Source organism: Mizuhopecten yessoensis, unplaced genomic scaffold (assembly GCF_002113885.1).
Source record: "Mizuhopecten yessoensis strain PY_sf001 unplaced genomic scaffold, ASM211388v2 scaffold11139, whole genome shotgun sequence".
Lineage (NCBI taxonomy): Eukaryota > Metazoa > Mollusca > Bivalvia > Pectinida > Pectinidae > Mizuhopecten > Mizuhopecten yessoensis.
In genome coordinates, this window is record NW_018408899.1 from 1,471,330 (window position 1) to 1,489,242 (window position 17,913).

The following is a 17,913-nucleotide window of genomic DNA, read 5'->3' on the forward strand; positions in this document are numbered from 1 at the left end:
CCCGCCCGCCCGCCTGCCCGCCCGCCCGCTCACGTGATAACATAATACGTCCCCGTCTTCGACGGGCGTATAAAAATGTGGATACATGTATATGGATTTCTTCATCCTATTAGATTTTCTTTGTGCTGATGAATGATAATTCATAATGATATATACAACAGAAAAAATATACATATTCTGACATTAGGAACAATTGTATGATCAGGCATCCATAAGTTAAATGGTACTTACAAGTTAAACTAAATTATAACCATTGACACAGTGTCACACACAGCAAAACATTTGCTTAAATCCTTTTCAAAAGAAATATTCTGTAAATTCACACGTTGCCATGCATTTTGCAGAATTGAATTTGTTTGAAATTTGAATGCAGAAAATAGATAAAAAAAACACCAAGAAACAGCAGAGGTCCAAGTCGGGACCTTTTTATTGCGAAGCCAGCTCACTAAACCAACATTGTCTTACAGGAATTTTATAAACACAGCATGCGAATGAGTGTCCAATTTACGAGCTGCAATGCATATGAAAAATATAACAAAGGAAGAACCTCTAAGCTTTTTTTTTTTTTGCTGCTTCATTCTCTATATAGAAGGGAGATATATCCAAGTCAAAAAACTTTGAGTGGAACTCTTCTTCACTATAATAATTGATGCAGTGATACCCTTAACCTTAAGGTGCCAGTGCTTTTGTAAATGCAATAGTAATACAAACTTTCATAGAAAATTACTAATTCATTAAATTATAACATATATACATTCTGAATTAATGATATATAGAAGTGAATTATGAAAATTATGCTGTGTTATATTTCATTGCACTTTGAAAGATAGAAGTAAGAAAAAGATTTCAATTCATTCATACATATACAACATTCATATGCAACCACACTTTTTGATTTAACATGTCAATCATTTATCAAAGTCTTTCACTCAATTATTTATCACACATAGACAATGAGCTCTACTCAAAGAGGTTGTTATGAAGATAGAATCAAAGTTTAAACATAGTTGCCATGTGATTTATAACTAATCATTATAGGTTGCAAAACTAATGATAATAATAATAATTTGAGGTTCTTATATACCGCTTTATCACAACCTAGTCCGTATGTCGTCTCAAAGCGGATCACAAATTATTATCCATGGTTACAGGGCCTTTGCAACCAGCCAATGTCTTTCTCAACTCCCTGGGGAGCATACAGCCGGAGCTGCCATTTCCACACTAACAGCTAGCATTCAACAATTCTAGTGCTGCCCAACCACATACTCATTTACAGCTGAGAAGAAACCCGCCACCCTTAGGTCACGAGCCCGGCGTCCTACCACTAGAACACTGTGCCTCACAACCCTTAGGTCACGAGCCCGGCGTCCTACCACTAGACTACTGTGTCTCCATAAACTAAAGAATAACAAAGGTATCACCTTTATTTAATGAGACATCACATAGATATTTCATTCCAAATGTCAACCAGAAAACAATTCAAAAACACTTCCCTGACAAAATACTTTCCTCAAGTGTCAAATCAACACTTATTCTGTCTTTTCGTATTGCAGAGTTATCTGCTCTTGGGAGCAGGTATTGAGTGTTACGTCATTTGTTTGTGAGAGTAACGTCATCAATTTTTGAGAAAACGACGTAATTTTCTCACACAAACCAATGACGTAACAATCAATACCTGCTCACAAGAGAAGATAACTCTGCAATACGCAAAGAAGGAATAATATAATGATTGAAAGAAGAATATTTGCATTGTTTGTTCTTATTGTTCATTCTGTAATTGTTTCAAGTAGCTATAAATATTATCTCGACGATCCTAGATGATTCCATCAAAAAATTAAATTTTGTAAATGTTGGTTAATATGCAAACAGAATGTTGATATGGGGGGAGGGGGGGGGGGGGTCCCACAAAATAGAATCTTTAATAATAGTCAGTTGTAGCGCACTTGCAAAAAAATTTGAAATTTACAGTATAGCAAGTACATAGATCTACTATGTACTGAAGTTTGTCAAACATTTAATCCATATTTGTTCACTCATTGGCTGCGTCAGTGTCTTTGACCTTGTCCAGCAGATAGGGTTGTATTTGTTCACTCATTGGCTGCTTCAGTTTCCTTGACCTTGTCCAGCAGATAGGGCCGTATTTGTTCACTCATTGGCTGCTTCAGTTTCCTTGACCTTGTCCAGCAGATAGGGTCGTATTTGAGCAATATGTACCTGATCCAGTTCTGATGCAAATACCTGCTTCACACTACTGGTGCCTGAGCCATCTTTGTTCTGTAGTGGGAATGCTGACGTCACCGAGTCAAAGCTTTAGAATGGATGAAAAATGCACTGGTCAAATATTTTAGTTAATCATGCAATTTTTATTGGATTAGTAAGAAAACACATATGAGCTGAACCAAAGAATTGGCGAGAAAACAAATGTTTCTTGATCAGGGCTACGGCACCAGGGTTACATCAGAATACATTGTACTGGTAAATGTTTACATTATGTTTACGGTGAGCCGTTAAAAACATGGTCTACCAACCTTTTACACACTGGCATGTTGGTGAAGAGGGCTTCAGCATGTTGTGCCAACACTTCCTTCTGTTAAAAAATATAACCAAAACATACTGTTCTAGAATAACTCTTTACATGTTTAAAAGTAATATCATACATGTGACTTACATATTCAAAATGTTTTATATGATGAAATAAGTTTAAAGTCAAACACACTGATATAAATAATCTTGGTGGAGACAGACACTGATTAATAAATATAAATATAAACTTTATTTTACAACAATTATGAAACAAGTTATTTCAACTTATATTAATCAATCTTGTTGGCCTGGATGTTAGCGTGTGTGGGGTCTTAGTGTGGGAGGAAACCGGAGGACCCAGAGAAAACCCACGTGGTTGGGCAGGTGACCCCAACCTTTTCATATCCGATCGGGGAATGGAACCCTGGCCGCCTTGGTGAAAGGCAAGTGCGCTATCCACTGCACCACCCGAAACTGATTAAGGTGACCCTCGGGACATACTAACCTGCGTCATACACAGGAGAATGGTGTGGAATAACTTGATGTGAAGAGCAGGGCTGTCTGTATACATGGACATGAGTTCAATAGCATCCTTCCAGCATTCCTGGTCCATACATGTCTGCACTGCCTTTATTTCACACCCATCTTGTTCACTTGAAAGGATAGAATTCATTATTCATTTTACAAACAGGAATGGAAGAACTGGTGAGCATAGATGTTAATCACCTCTCATTTGGAGGGAGACTCTTCCAATTTCACCAAATTTGCAAAAACTCCCTCCCAAAACCCTCATTTAATCATAGCTCACACAAAATCAAAATCTGCACTCAAATTCAGAGGTCAAATTGTCTCCCTGTTGTTCGAGATGTATAATAGGCAAATATGATTGCATAGATGATGATTAAGATTTTTGGAGTTTTCTGATATAAAAAAGGTGAAATAAATAAGGTAGAAATGTTACTGTAGATGCATTTCACACACTTGCTCTATCATAAGAGATGTGGAATTAGGGAGATCTCCCTCTTTGGAGAGTTTTAGCGGTTGATAACTATGGCTGAGCAGTAACTCACAAAGATTAGATGTTAATTTTCTCCAAAAAAGAAGGTTCTTTATTGCAGCTGATGTGACAGCTTTGCTATCCCTGGTCTGTATCCAGGCCTTACCTGGCCAGTAGAAGTTGAACATAGGCAGGTGTTGCTTCCTTGATACACTGAGATGTGGACAGGTCAGGTAGACACATGATGGCACGGTCATAGTACTGAAGCTGTAACCAAGGAAACATCCATTATAGCAACATTCCAGTTATCATATTTTGTTAACGATCTTCCCAGAAAATGTTGACATGTTTGTTGTCTTCCACAATCATAGATTCAATATATGGTAGTTTAATTCATCTACTACATACAATTATATGCTGAAAATTTGTTCCCCTTTTATTTACATATCATCTATTGACAATCTATAGTCAATTTGGTCTATATACTCTAAAATCAGACACCCTTAAAAAGGTACAAATTTAACTGAAACTAAAAACTATTGGCATCTTATATAGACCTAAGATGTCTAGTTTTGATACATTTTCTTACTGAATGTGTCCTAGCAGCAACCGTCGAGATTATAGCCATAAGATGTCTAGTTTCACAAGGCATCAGTGAAATATACTACCTGGTAACCTCTCTGATCAGTGGATTTTTTTATAGGTTAAAATTAGATTTGATTTCCCCAGCATCTTTTAGGAGGGATGCCAGGGTTGGGGTGCCCCTTGTTCATCCCTCTTACATCATGTTCAGTGATCAATGTTTAAGTTGATGTATAATAAGACATGATTTTTCAAAAACAAGGTATAGTGTGATGCAGAATCTAACACTCTACAATTATTTGTGTCAACAGTGACCTTGAACTTTGAACCTGAAAATCAAGCTCAGGCAAGTCCTCTTGATAAAAAAGCAGTGTTTTAGGTTTGAGTTGGTTGGAAAAAATATTTTTCTATTTATAGCACCAGTGACCTTGAACTTTGTCCTCTGGACCTGAAAAAAAATCCAAGCAAATTCTTCCAGTAAGGAAGCAATGCATGAAGGTCAAGTGTGATTATTCATTGGAACTAGAGCTATTTTGCAGAAACCTATTTCTATTCATAGTATCAGTGACCTTGCCTTTTGACAGTTTGGCCAAAAAAGCAATCCCAAGCAAGCAGTTTTGGTAAGCAGAGTGTGAAGTTTCAGTTTGATCAGCCCATAACTAGAGTTGCTGTGTTGAAACCATTTTCTAGTTATATTTATGTAGTAAAACTGATCTTGACCTCTGACCTTTGACCTAAAATGCAATTTCACATTTGGTGAGGAAGTACTCTATGAGGTTGGAGTAGATTCAGCTGTTGGGAATTCAAGTCATTGTGCATATGCAGACACATAGGTGAGACAGATACACAAGTGTCATTACAATTTTTCACTCTGATCTGAATTGGTGGGATAAAAACTGACAGAACACTTTTTAAGCAGTAGAAAATCACGAAGATGCTACTCACTGCTTGCCTTCTCCTGATGAAGGCCGACACACCCACTCGCTGGTCATTGATCAGCTGGGCAATCTTTACAAAGTTTACCTGAATAATTATAAAGGTAACAGTGAAATTAAACAAACATAATCCAATATATATTCATAACTTTAGGATTTCAGTACAGTTTGATCATTCTGATTGAGTCAGTGCAATGAATGTTGTCTAATTGGATAAAATGTAAACTTTGCAAAGTTCTGGAAACAAAATAATAAAAGTTTGATATAATAAAACAAATTGCTATAGGGGACAGTAGCGAGAACACTGCACTTCTCGAACAGAGCATACATATCAATTACTTTGTAAATTAAAGACATTATTTTGTAACTGTACACCCATTGATACAATATCTAGTGTGTACATTTTTGAATTTTTAAACTGTATACAGACTTTGTGATGAATAGATATAAACCTAAAACGTTGCAGCAACTACAAAATAGAATCTCACCAATTTTGAAGGTTGGACGATGAACAGCAGACGACAGGTGTGTTCAAACATGGGTACGGCAACCTTTGTACTAACAGGGCTCACAACACTGTCCTTGGCTAGGATACACTGCCAGCGCTGTAACTGGGATGGGCTGATGTCCTCTGGGGGAAAATATAGATTATGTACTGCACAATGTATCCTTCCTGTTACTTGCTATACTAGCATACTAGCTTCTGTAACATGTATATTCCAATATTACTTTCAAATATATCATCAGTTAATAAACAATGTCCTAATTACTTTTCATATTTTATAGGTATTTGGTGTGGAATTCTTTTGGGAATGAGATCAGTTTCAAATTAACGTAATACATGTCCTTAAGTAAAACTTAATATCACATCAAATATTCCTTGCCATTTTTTTGAAAGAAAAAAAATTGAAAGAAAAAGAAAGTATTCCTTGACATACTATCCCTGCCCTACCTGTATCAAAGTCAAGCTGCTTCATAAGGATGGCCAGCACTTCTTGCGGATACTTGTCGGCCAGGAGGAGGAGCCACGCCTGTCTCCCAGACATAGACATACTCGTTTCAGGACTTAGGACTCGTAGGACCTCCTCCTCAATATCTCCCGGACACACACTCGGCAACACCTGGACAGGTACGCCATAAGTTTTAAACTATCAGCATTTCTTATTTTGTCTGCACATAATGAAATACAATCTGTATTGAAAAAATGTATTGTGATGAAATTTTAAAAGTTCAAATTTCTAAAAGAAAACCTTCTGCAAAAATAAATAATATTGCACATAGTTACCAATGTTCCATTTAGGATTTCCTGTTGGAATTTCTCTAGACTCCAATACTCCCTCAAATAAGGATCTGAAAATAACAAAAATACATATATCCATTCTGTGTGTTTTTTATAAGATCGTAATTTTGATCATTTTGTCAAATAAAGATCATAGTCATGTCAGACATGTATGACTGTACTGTACCAGTCTCCACTCACCTCTACAATCATCTCCCATTAATTGTACATCCCCCAAATATAATGAAATGGATCAATTAATCTGGATACAAAACAAGAATATTTACACAGACTTACTTTTTATAATCAACAGTATAAAGAATTTGAATTCAATCAATATACAATACTTGTTTTCTCATTCAAATTCTGTATACGTGTACCAGGAAAAAGTTCCCTCATGAAATATTCTCCCTGTATAAATTTTCTTTTCACAGTTGAAAAACTATGCTACATACTAAGAGATTTGTTATCAAAATGAATTTGCTTTCATTCTAAGGAGTAAAAATTAAATTACTTCAACATTTCCTGTTTTCTAGTTTATTTGATAAATGTAAGTTCACTTAATGAATGCTTGTTGCAAACATGTTCCATGTATAAGTAAACACATTACTTAGTGTCTCTGCCAGTTTAGTACTTGGAGGTCGGCTGCTCTCAGTTTCCCAAGCCTTGCCAAGCTTAGTGATCCTGTCATAAACAGGAATACCGCAGTTCTGTGTCTTCAGCTGAAACACAACATACGTGCATAATACATTATCTGTAGAAGTCATATTCACCAAACTCTCTATCACTTTTACAAATTTATTTTCCTTAATTTTAAAGATAAATTCTGTGTATTACTGAAACTGTAATAAAATATTATTCATCTTGATCATGTTTGTCATTCATTCTTTTGATTAAAAAAAAAACTAATCAGAGGGGCGTGGCACAGCTCGCTTCTAATATTTTTAACTTACAAAAATTTATCAAAAGCCTAAGTCCAAGCAGAAATAGCATTTTCAGTCTTTCACAGAACAAATAGAAATGGCTTCAATTTCAATGAAAAGGAGTCAGCACATATGTTTTATCTTTGCATGAAAAAAAATCTATTATTACAATGATGTAATTAAACTAATTACTTGTCCAAAATGTACTTCAAATTAAATTGATATTTTTTTATATTCTGTTTATGACTAATTTCTTAAATTTAGATCTTACAAGTATAATCACAGGATGTGGAAATCAGTTTAACAACTATTTTAAAACAATTGATAGGCTTTTAAAGCTACCTTCCTGCTCAAGATAACCCAGTTCCACAGCCTTTGTCTACCGACCTGCTCAAGATAACCAAGTTGCACTGCCTTTGTCTACCTACCTGCTCAAGATAACCCAGTTCCACTGCCTTTGTCTACCTACCTGCTTAAGGTAACCTAGTTCCACTGCCTTTGTCTACCTACCTGCTCAAGGTAACTCAGTTCCACTGCCTTTGTCTACCTACCTGGTTAAGGTAACCTAGTTCCACTGCCTTTGTCTACCTACCTGCTCAAGATAACCCAGTTCCGCAGCCTTTGCCTACCTACCTGCTCAAGATAACCCAGTTCCACTGCTTTTGTCTACCTACCTGCTCAATGTAACCAAGTTCCACTGCCTTTGTCTACCTACCTGATCAAGGTAACCCAGTTCCACTGCCTTTGTCTACCTACCTGCTCAAGGTAACCCAGTTGCACTGCCTTTGTCCACCTACCTGCTCAAGGTAACCCAGTTCCACTGCTTTTGCTACCTACCAGCTCAAGATAACCCAGTCGCACTGCCTTTGTCTACCTACCTGCTCAAGGTAACCCAGTTCCACTGCTTTTGCTACCTACCGGCTCAAGGTAACCCAGTTCCACTGCTTTTGTCTACCTACCTGCTCAAGGTAACCCAGTTGCACTGCCTTTGTTTACCTACCTGCTCAAGATAACCGAGTTCCACTGCCTTTGTCCACATACCTGCTTAAGGTAACCTAGTTCCACTGCCTTTGTCTACCTACCTGCTCAAGATAACCCAGTTGCACTGCCTTTGTCTACCTACCTGCTCAAGATAACCGAGTTCCACTGCCTTTGTCTACATACCTGCTTAAGGTAACCTAGTTCCACTGCCTTTGTCTACCTACCTGCTCAAGGTAACCCAGTTGCACTGCCTTTGTCTACCTACCTGCTCAAGGTAACCCAGTTCCACAGCCTTTGCCTACCTACCTGCTCAAGGTAACCCAGTTCCATTGCTTTTGTCTACCAACCTGCTCAAGGCAACCCAGTTCCACTGCCTTTGTCTACCTACCTGCTCAAGGTAACCCAGTTCGACTGCCTTTGTCTGGAAGTTATTGACTGCCAACATGTCTTTTATTTTCTCTTCAGTATTTTCCTTATTTCTCTGTTCAAATTAGAAATCACAGATTACAAATCACCTTCCATTATTTTATCATTTGGTTCAACAGGAGCACAGCCATCAACACAGCTATACAAACTAACAGTTGCCATTAAAACTATATATTTAATCATTTATACTAATTTAATATGGCAAGATACATGTACTATCACTTTTTTTTTGCAACAATTTTGGTTTGTTTTTTGTGAAGGCTTAACAACCAGTCAACAAAATAAGGTTTTGCAGGCCAGCACAATCATCTAAAGGCTAGGCTGTTTTCGTTTAAACAGTTAAACCGGTCGGACGACAGTTGTTCGTTTATTAAATAAGGTCGGACTTGACAAAGCCTTGCAATGCCAGCACAAACATTTGCAGGTCCGCTAGGATTTATACCCGAAATTGTTGCATTGATAAACGGACAAACCTGTTGTTCTGCATAAACGAACAGGCCCCAAGTCAACACGATTAATTTAAACAACACTACACAGTGTCTTTAACGACCCATCAACACAGTAAGATATACAGGGCCACACAGTAGAATAACAAGAGGCCCAGATGGCCTGTATCGCTCACCTGAATATTTAAGCAGTCATAGTAAAATATTCTCATTAGTATTATATTGCACTACAAATATTTCCCTTGCAAACTTTGTCGGCTCCATCTGTTGAAACTACCAGCAAAATATTATTATAAGATTGTCGTTTGACATATTTTTTCCTGTGACCTTGTAATTAGCTCAATGTCATTTTCCTTCTCAAACTTTGTTAGCTCTATCCCAAGAAGCTACCAGCCAAATCTTATGAATCCATTCCTTTTGGTTCTTCAGAACAAATCCTTTGAAATGTTGTTGACCTCTGTGACCTTTAAACTTTGTCAGGCTCCTACCAACGAAGCTTTCAGGCAAATATCATGGCTCTATGCCAGTTCGTTCTTCAGAAGAAGTTGTTTAAAGGAAAAGCTGACAGACGGCAACGGACAGACAACGGACGGACGACGACGCTGCACCATGACATAAGCTCACTTGCCCTTCGGGCAGGTGAGCTAAAAATTATAGAAACAATGAAATATTAAAGTAAAATGTAAAGAAAAGTATGAAAATGGAAAATACACAAACCGAAACTGTTTCAAATCTATTTTGGCCTCTCCAATGTCCTCTAAGCCGAGGACATTTTAGCAAAGGATTCTAAGCTGCAGCGGCCCCCTATTAGTAGCCTCATACACTATATCATGGGATACAGCAGGCCTACATGAACCAGCTAACATTTGGAATGTCCTTCATCTGACACTCACCTGGATTACATATATGTTATTTGTTGTGAAAAATGACATCCACATTGTTCCTGGACAAAGGTGACAGACATCAACAATCTCTGAGTTGTCTGGACTAGCCAGGGTGTCCACCAACTGGCCAGTGTCTTGGTCAAACAACCTGTTCAAAACCAAAGATAACTTCACTTCAAATGATAAATTGAGTAAATGCAGAGCAAAGTTTAACATGATTTGTTATTTTATTTTCCTATACCATATTTTACAATTATACCAGGAACACTACTTTGGGCATGAAGGACACATAACACAGTACAGATGTATTAGAATTACATACTGGTATATTCTTTTATTTACAGTATTATGTTCTTTAAATAAAGGAAGAAACAATCAGGCAGAGACGACATGATACATCAACACCTATAGAATCAGTTTGGCTTTGTGAATTCTGTTAACTTTTTACACAGGTTACCTTTATAGACAGGTAAAACTAAAGCAGGCAATTTTACTTGCAGACAAGTTTCGATATAGACTACTTAGTAATACTTTTTATCCAATATCAAGAAAATAGTCTGCAGAAACCTTAGAGATCTATATGTAAACTGTGTGTATTAAATGAAATGTTAATTTGAAATGATAAATACACTTTCTACTTGTACATTTGTACACTAAATTTTTCCCTAAATAAACAATGTCCAGCGTGTGTCAAAAAATTGACTGAAGGAAAGACTCCAGCTGTTTACATGAAAACTTATTACTGGTACCTTATTAACCACTGAACCAAATTTAATTGTCACCCGGTCCCAATGACTAGTTATACACTACCATGTATAATATATAATAACAATAAGAATATATTTCTGGTTACATCAGCACCGTCAAGTGATGGTAATATCACTTCAAAACTGTACTTACATTATATGTGATTTAAATACTGCAGCCAGAAAACCTTGGAACTTAATCCAGTTGATGACTCGTTCAGTTTCTTGGAAATCTTTGGCATCAAGCTTTTGGTAGCTTTTCTGCAGACTTGCTGTATTTGCGATAAAAAATATATTTCTCAAAATTATTCTATACTACCTGCAGTTATATTACAATGGGTGAAACCTGCAGGAATTGATACAGGGTTTATTTAACGGTTTGACCCTATATTGTACTGTAAAATTATTTGAGTTGCAAGACATGTAGAATCGTTTACAATAAGTTTCCATTTCTTTACAAATTTATGAAACAAGTACATGTATTAAAGGTTTTTTCAGCAAGGATCTGTTGCAGCAAAAACAAAACTTCAAGACAAGGCTCATGTAAGTGTGTCTTCTGGTTATTTGTACAACATGATTTTTTTTTAAATGAAATATTTGCTGTACTCAAATGTCTTTCGGTGGGGAGGGGGCTTATTTGTGATAAAATTTGTAGTTCACTATGATATACTAGGTAAGATATAGTAAGGTTACAATTTTCACAAACTTACATTTTGTGTCTGAGAAAGTTCTGACATTTGTTTGACCATCTATCACAGTGATCTCCATTGTCTGGGGGTCATAAGTCACACCTGTCATTTTGTGTTCCGGTTTCATCTACAAACAATACACATTCTTATAGCAAAAATACTGTGATTAGATCAGACATCGTTTTCAAAGATGATCTGTGTTTCAACTATAATATTCTGTTATATTTAAGCTTTGTTAATAAAATTAGATCTGTTTTGTTTTATTGAGTTGTTGCTACAATAAATCATGTAATTTGATGGTTACCTGTAAAATCTGTTTAGTTCAACAGGAAAAATGTGGCTCTTACCTGGCATACCAAGGCATATTTTCAATACTTTCCTATTTCAAAAGACTGCCTATTTTCAAGATATGTTTGATTCCATGGAATCCAAGGCCTATTTCCAAGGCCGACTTATTTTTTAATCATGCTTATTATCAATGATATCAAGAGTTAAGGTTATTAATATGAAGTTTCCCACTGAGGTTGATATCTTATAAAAACAAGAAGCCCAGAGGGCCTGTATCGCTCACCTGAATATTTAAGCAGTCATGGCAAAATATTCTCATTAAATATTATCCTGTACTACAAATATTTCACTCGCAAACTTTGTCGGCTCCATCTGTTGAAACTACCAGCCAAAAATTATTATATGATTCCATGCTTTTTGGTTCTTCTTAAAAAGTTGTTTGACATATTTGACCCCTGTGACCTTATAAGGAGATCTAAGTTATTTTCATTTTTAAACTTTGTCAGGTGCCATCCCAGGAAGCTACCAGCTAAATATTATAAATCTATGCTCTAAGTATGAAGATTCTATACCTTTCATTTCTTCAGAAGAAGTCATTTGAAATGTTCGACACATTTGATCCCTGAGACCTTGAAAGTAGGTCAAGGTCATTTTCATTCTCAAACTTTGTCAGGCTCTATCCCAGGAAACCACCAACCAAATATGAAGATTTTATACCTTTTTGTTCTGAAGAAGAAGTCGTTTCAAGTGTTTGACACTTTTGACCCCTGTGACCTTGAAAGTAGGTCAAGGTCATTTTCATTCTCAAACTTTGTCGGGCTCTATCCCAGGAAGCTACCAGCCAAATATGAAGATTCTATACCTCTCAGCTCTTCAGGCAGGTGAGCTAAAAATATATTTATTAAAAACAAAAATTGGGTGAAACTGTAATAAAGAATACAAACTTGTACTGTGTAACCAATAAGCTTGAATGCCAGGCTCCGGAAATCTATTAGCTGTCGTGTTCCTAACTCTGGTAACTCCACCTGGTGGGGACCTACATTTATCACAACTTTGCTTGCTATTGGCAGCCAAAGTATCACCATAGAAACCAAGGGAGGTTTCAATCTGAAAATAACGACATGAAACAAGCTAAAGCTAATCAATGCGATTTCTACCTAAGTATTTACGTGTGACCTTCAAATTGACAGGCTTAAACTTTAGACCAAACAGCACTTGGTACATTAATTTTTAATTAATTAAATATATTCACAAGTTTAGGTCATATTCCTGAGAATTATGGTCTATAAACAAATTTGAGATAGGTAGAATGACTACCTCAGAGAACTTTTTCACAAAATAACACAAGAACTCACTTACTTGATAACAATGGCGACGCCAAATGAGACAGGATAAACAGCTGCCGAGGGACAGTTCTGTAGGATCACCTGAGTAGAACCATAATCCTTGGCAGAACGTTTGTCTTCATCTACACAAAAAAAACACTGTCTAGGTAGGTCATAGGGCATCTCACTGCAAAAGTACATTTCTGTACATATTTGCTCCAATATTGATTTAAAAAAACAATCCTTCTATATTGCATCACAATTTTCATTAAAATTGGAGAGAAAAAACACTTAGATCCACCAGTTGTACATTCATGGTGTTTGTGTTTATGTACAGATACTTCCTCAAAATCAAACGCTTCCACTCTCTGTACACCTGTCTCTACACCCTGGCATATGTCATGATATAATCGAAGTCTCGCGGTAATTTATTAGTTGCGGGTTTCAGGTCAAAAACTTGAACAATTGTTAGACTGATACCTGTCCTTGGCAGATTACAAAGGAGCTCATCCAACTTCATAGCCTGTCAAATTTACTGTTACATTGTCGCGATTCTTTTTACCTTCATCAAAGACACCAGATTAGTCCACTTGTATCATCGGCAAGTTGTCGCCTAAAAAGCCTTCAATTTTGTCATGACACATTGCAGGAGATGTGTGTATTGAAACCAGAACTGTTGCATTTCAAGGATGGTACAGATCCTGTACACAATGTAACTGTTAAATACAACCTTTGAATCTTACAAGCAACAATACTGAAATACTCTCCACAGTTTTCACCTTACCTACATCTATCTGTCGTTTACAAATAGAGTAATTAGCAACATCTGATATTGTTGGTCGTCGCTCACACCAATATAATGTTGCTTGTCCTGAATGCAGACATATGCTGGTGACCTCTGACCTGTTCACATTGCAAAGGTCAAATCTCTTAACCAACATCCATGTCAAGTCACTGCGGAATTTCCAACACTGGACGTGGCCATTCCTCTGGACCTTAAACAGGTAAAAGATCATAATGTCTGGACAAAAGCTATACTGTAGTCTATTTGTAATTATCAACAATGTACTTTCTTAATGTTTGGACACAAAACTTTCCATTGTGTATTTGTATATATCTACAATTTAGGTCACAATGTTTAGACACACACTATGCAAAATGTCTATTTGTAATTATCTATAATATTTAACATGTATAGTAAAGATAAGTTCTTACAGAGACAGCGACATATTTTAACAGTGAATTAGGTCAAGGTCATCTATGATACTTACAACATAGGCTAAACTGTAGTTTGATGAAGACACTAGAATATCTAATATGGGATGGTCAAGGTCAGCTAAGTCCAAACATCCTCTGTTCTCCTCCTGTTAAATCATTATACATGTACTTGCAAAACAGTGATATATGACATTAATACAACCTGTGTTACATTTTAATACACTGAATATATTTACGTATTTTGTTATTACAAGTGTTAGTTTGGCACCTCATCACAATTTTTACCCTGTACAGTTGTGAAATGGAAGGAGTCAAACTCATAATTGCACACTTGATTTCAGAATTTTTAAGATTAATTTTGAGATGGATTTTAGCTCTCCTAAACACATTACAAATTGTTTGACATATCAAATTTTACCACAGCTAAAAGATTCAAGAAAAAGTATACAAAGTGATTTCCTAAAAGCTGCCATAGGCATTCTGTAATATTTACTTAATGAGAGGAAGACGACTGACCCTCAACATCTCAATGGAACAAAGGTCTTTACTATCTATAACTTGACTTGAAGGATAAATTACTTGTCAGTGTCTACAACAGCATGTTATAGACCATGAACCGATAAGTTAGTACATATGCATACCTCCCACTTACATGTGTTTTACTGGTGGGCTTTGTATCAAATGTGTACAGATGTGTGCCTCCATTGATGGTTATATACACATGCCCCGGAGAGACCCACACTCTGTCAACAGGACCCGATTTGGCATCACAAACTAGGTCCTCATATAGCTATAAAACAAGGAAGTGAAGGGTTAACTGATATTTCTTTCATATAGTTTATGAGTTCATAACTATCATATAAAACATGCAAATTTACTTCAATTTACCATATGAGCTTTGCTTATATTTAACATAAAATTACAATAGCGAAGTGAAAAACTATTTGGACCAAGACAATGTAATGAAAGAACGTTACAGACGACAAAACTATAATATGAATCAGGAAGAAGAAAATCCAACAAGGCTGGACTGGGATTCAAACCCAGGACCTCCAAAGAAGTCTAGATGAGCTGGCTGGTCATGCAGCAGCTGTAAGCCTGCCCAGTTCTGCTATACATGTCCATCCTTTTTCCTAATTCTTAGCCAAGACATGACTTGAAGCGAGGGTTGGTCATCAGCGCAATGTAATGGGACAGAATTGAAAATTGTCGAGCCAAGAATTTGAACTTGGAATATTCACACTCTTAACAGGAGCTCTAACCAGTTGAGCTTCCTGGTAACCTGAAGTCACCCAGCTCTGTCCTGCTATGAATGTGTCATTTTCCCAGGAAAATCTGACATACAAATTACATTAATAGAAACACTTCTTTTCCTATGAAAATACTCCACTTTCAGTTTAAAGTTAATGTTTATTATATGATGGCAACATTTTTAGAATACAAAAAGTAGGACCTATTTTTCTCATACCAGAGCATACTGAAGCAAAGTAAGGGCAGTGGATATATCTCTTCAACACTGAAGAGTACTCTGTGCAGCATTCGCTTCAGTGAAGGTTGTTAAAAACAGTGTTCTAGTAAGTGCAGGGCTACCAGACTGGCAGTAGTAAAGTGAAAGAAAGTGGTAGTGATACATTGTTTTTATGTATTTAATTTGTAGACAGTTACGTGTCAGGTTAAAATATAAGATATTTGTGAAGTTAAAAAAGGTTGGATTGCTAGGATCTAGACAAGCTGAAAGCGCTAACAGCCGCCTTGAAAGAATCAATAGTAGGAGAGGTAATTATGTCAGGAGGTAGAGAGTTCCACTGTACTATGGCCAAGGGAAAGAATGAATATTTGTAATAGTCTTTTGTTGTTGGTATATGCCTGTATGAATGTTGATGAGCATCTCTTGAGTATCTCAGTGGATGTTGTATGTATTGTGGCATTGGAATATAAACCAGCTGATCTTGATAGACAATCTTGTAAAACAGACACAACCTGGCCACTGACCGCCTGTGTGTTGGAAAGTTTGCCAACCCAGACTCACCAATATGTCAGAGACTCAAAAGAGGGGAGTGATCACGCTTTACCCATTGCGCTGCTCTGCTCTGGACCATCTCTAGTTGGTTACTTAAAGCTGTTGAGTTGGAGGGTCCCAGACACAGGCCGAATACTCTAATTTGGGATGGACAAGGGTGTTGTACGCTGTGCTCCTAATTTTCTCGTTCTTTACTGTTAAATTCCCTTTGAAAAATCCTAATGACCTATTAGCCGAACTACTCACTCTATTTACATGTTTATTCCATGTAAGGTTATGTGAAATATCAACTCCAAGGTATTTTTTTTCGTGGGACAGTTTATAAAGTTTGGTTGATAAGTATGTACCTGGATGGAATAGTTTTTTTTTACCTGTTAATTTGTATGACCTGACATTTACTTGGGTTAAATTCCATATTCCAGGTATTTTCCCAGACTTGCAACTTTAACAACAGCTGAATGGTCAACTTTTTATTTTACTGGTACCAAAGATTGGAATTTACCTCCTGAAAACATCAAAAGTTTAAATAATAAATTCACTTTTAAATATAAGGTGAAGAGTCATCTACAGAAGCTTATGAAAGAAAAACAAAAAAGTGAATACGTGTACTTTTAATATGATTCTATGTTTTTAGATTATTTGAATATTTTACTGTATGTTTCACATTTAAATAGAGAAAAGTATTATGTGTACTTTTAAACTGACCATCATGTTTAAATGGAATAGCAGTTTATTTTTTATGAATGATGTCCACAAATGTATCAAATAATGTATAAAACCAATACTCAATTTTAAAATTGTATTTTAGTTTCTTTTAAAGGATCCCAATGGAAATAAGCTTTTAGCTTTTGGGTTATCCTAGGTAAAAGGCTGCAATTTAGATAAAAATTCCAATCTATTGATCTCATATATTAACCAGTGCTTAATGTTGTTATTTTAAGATAGAAGTACTTTTTTTAATATTGTACTTTACTCTACTCTGTGATATTTATGTACTGTAATATGCCTATTTTTACCTGAATAAATATTATTATTATTTATTATGAATGGTCAATTCCATGGTGTGAAAAATAAGCCTAACGTTATTACTTACAAGTGAAGTTATTATGAGTTATCCTTGGTTTCATAGAATAATAGGCAATGAACATAAAATTGAATGCAATTCAAAGTTGCAAAAGAGGATTAACAAATTACATATATGCCAATTAACCAATATAGTTTTACATAGGTCTAGAAATGGGTAGCTTTTACCTGTTTACCTTACACCAGACTGACCAGTGAGTTGACTTTCTCGAAATGCAATAGTTTAGTAAATAAGGATTTTAAACTGTATACAAGATTTAATGACATCAAAGTACCCGATTATCTTTATGTTAAACCATGATAAGACTTGCACATTCTAAAAATTCTACTTTCTCTTTGACAATGACAGATAATGGTATTTACCTGCCAGCGACATATGGGGAGATTAGTCGACAGTGGCCGCGAAGAAAACTTGATACTCATTAAATTCGTCGTGTGCTATCCTCGTTGTAACACATGTGTTAAATTTCGTTGTCATAACATTCCATATTTTGTTGTAGCAGATCACATATTTCAATATTTTGTTATTTACTTTCCGCCTCCGTCCAGCAAGTCTTTTTAGAGTAAC

At 36.1% G+C, this 17,913-nt stretch overlaps 1 protein-coding gene across 2 annotated transcripts; it reads right to left on the reverse strand.

The window, feature by feature from the left end:
• Positions 1-1,627: 1,627 nt before the first annotated feature.
• On the reverse strand, positions 1,628-17,903 carry LOC110466646. Of its 2 annotated transcripts, XM_021523285.1 has the most exons (20): positions 17,709-17,903; positions 14,895-15,032; positions 14,296-14,388; positions 13,809-14,019; positions 13,059-13,167; positions 12,644-12,806; positions 11,433-11,538; positions 10,877-10,994; positions 9,986-10,124; positions 8,609-8,701; positions 6,927-7,038; positions 6,323-6,387; positions 5,990-6,158; positions 5,526-5,668; positions 5,048-5,125; positions 3,687-3,787; positions 3,029-3,176; positions 2,529-2,587; positions 2,170-2,308; positions 1,628-2,111 (listed from the first exon to the last, which is right to left on the reverse strand). In XM_021523285.1, the coding sequence occupies exons 1-20, from the start codon at positions 17,766-17,768 to the stop codon at positions 2,088-2,090; spliced, it is 2,268 nt and encodes a 755-aa protein (XP_021378960.1). In that variant the 5' UTR covers positions 17,769-17,903; the 3' UTR covers positions 1,628-2,087. The 2 variants fall into 2 exon arrangements, with proteins under 2 accessions (XP_021378960.1, XP_021378958.1); XM_021523283.1 differs by having other exon boundaries at positions 1,628-2,308.
• Between the last annotated feature and the right edge of the window lie 10 nt (positions 17,904-17,913).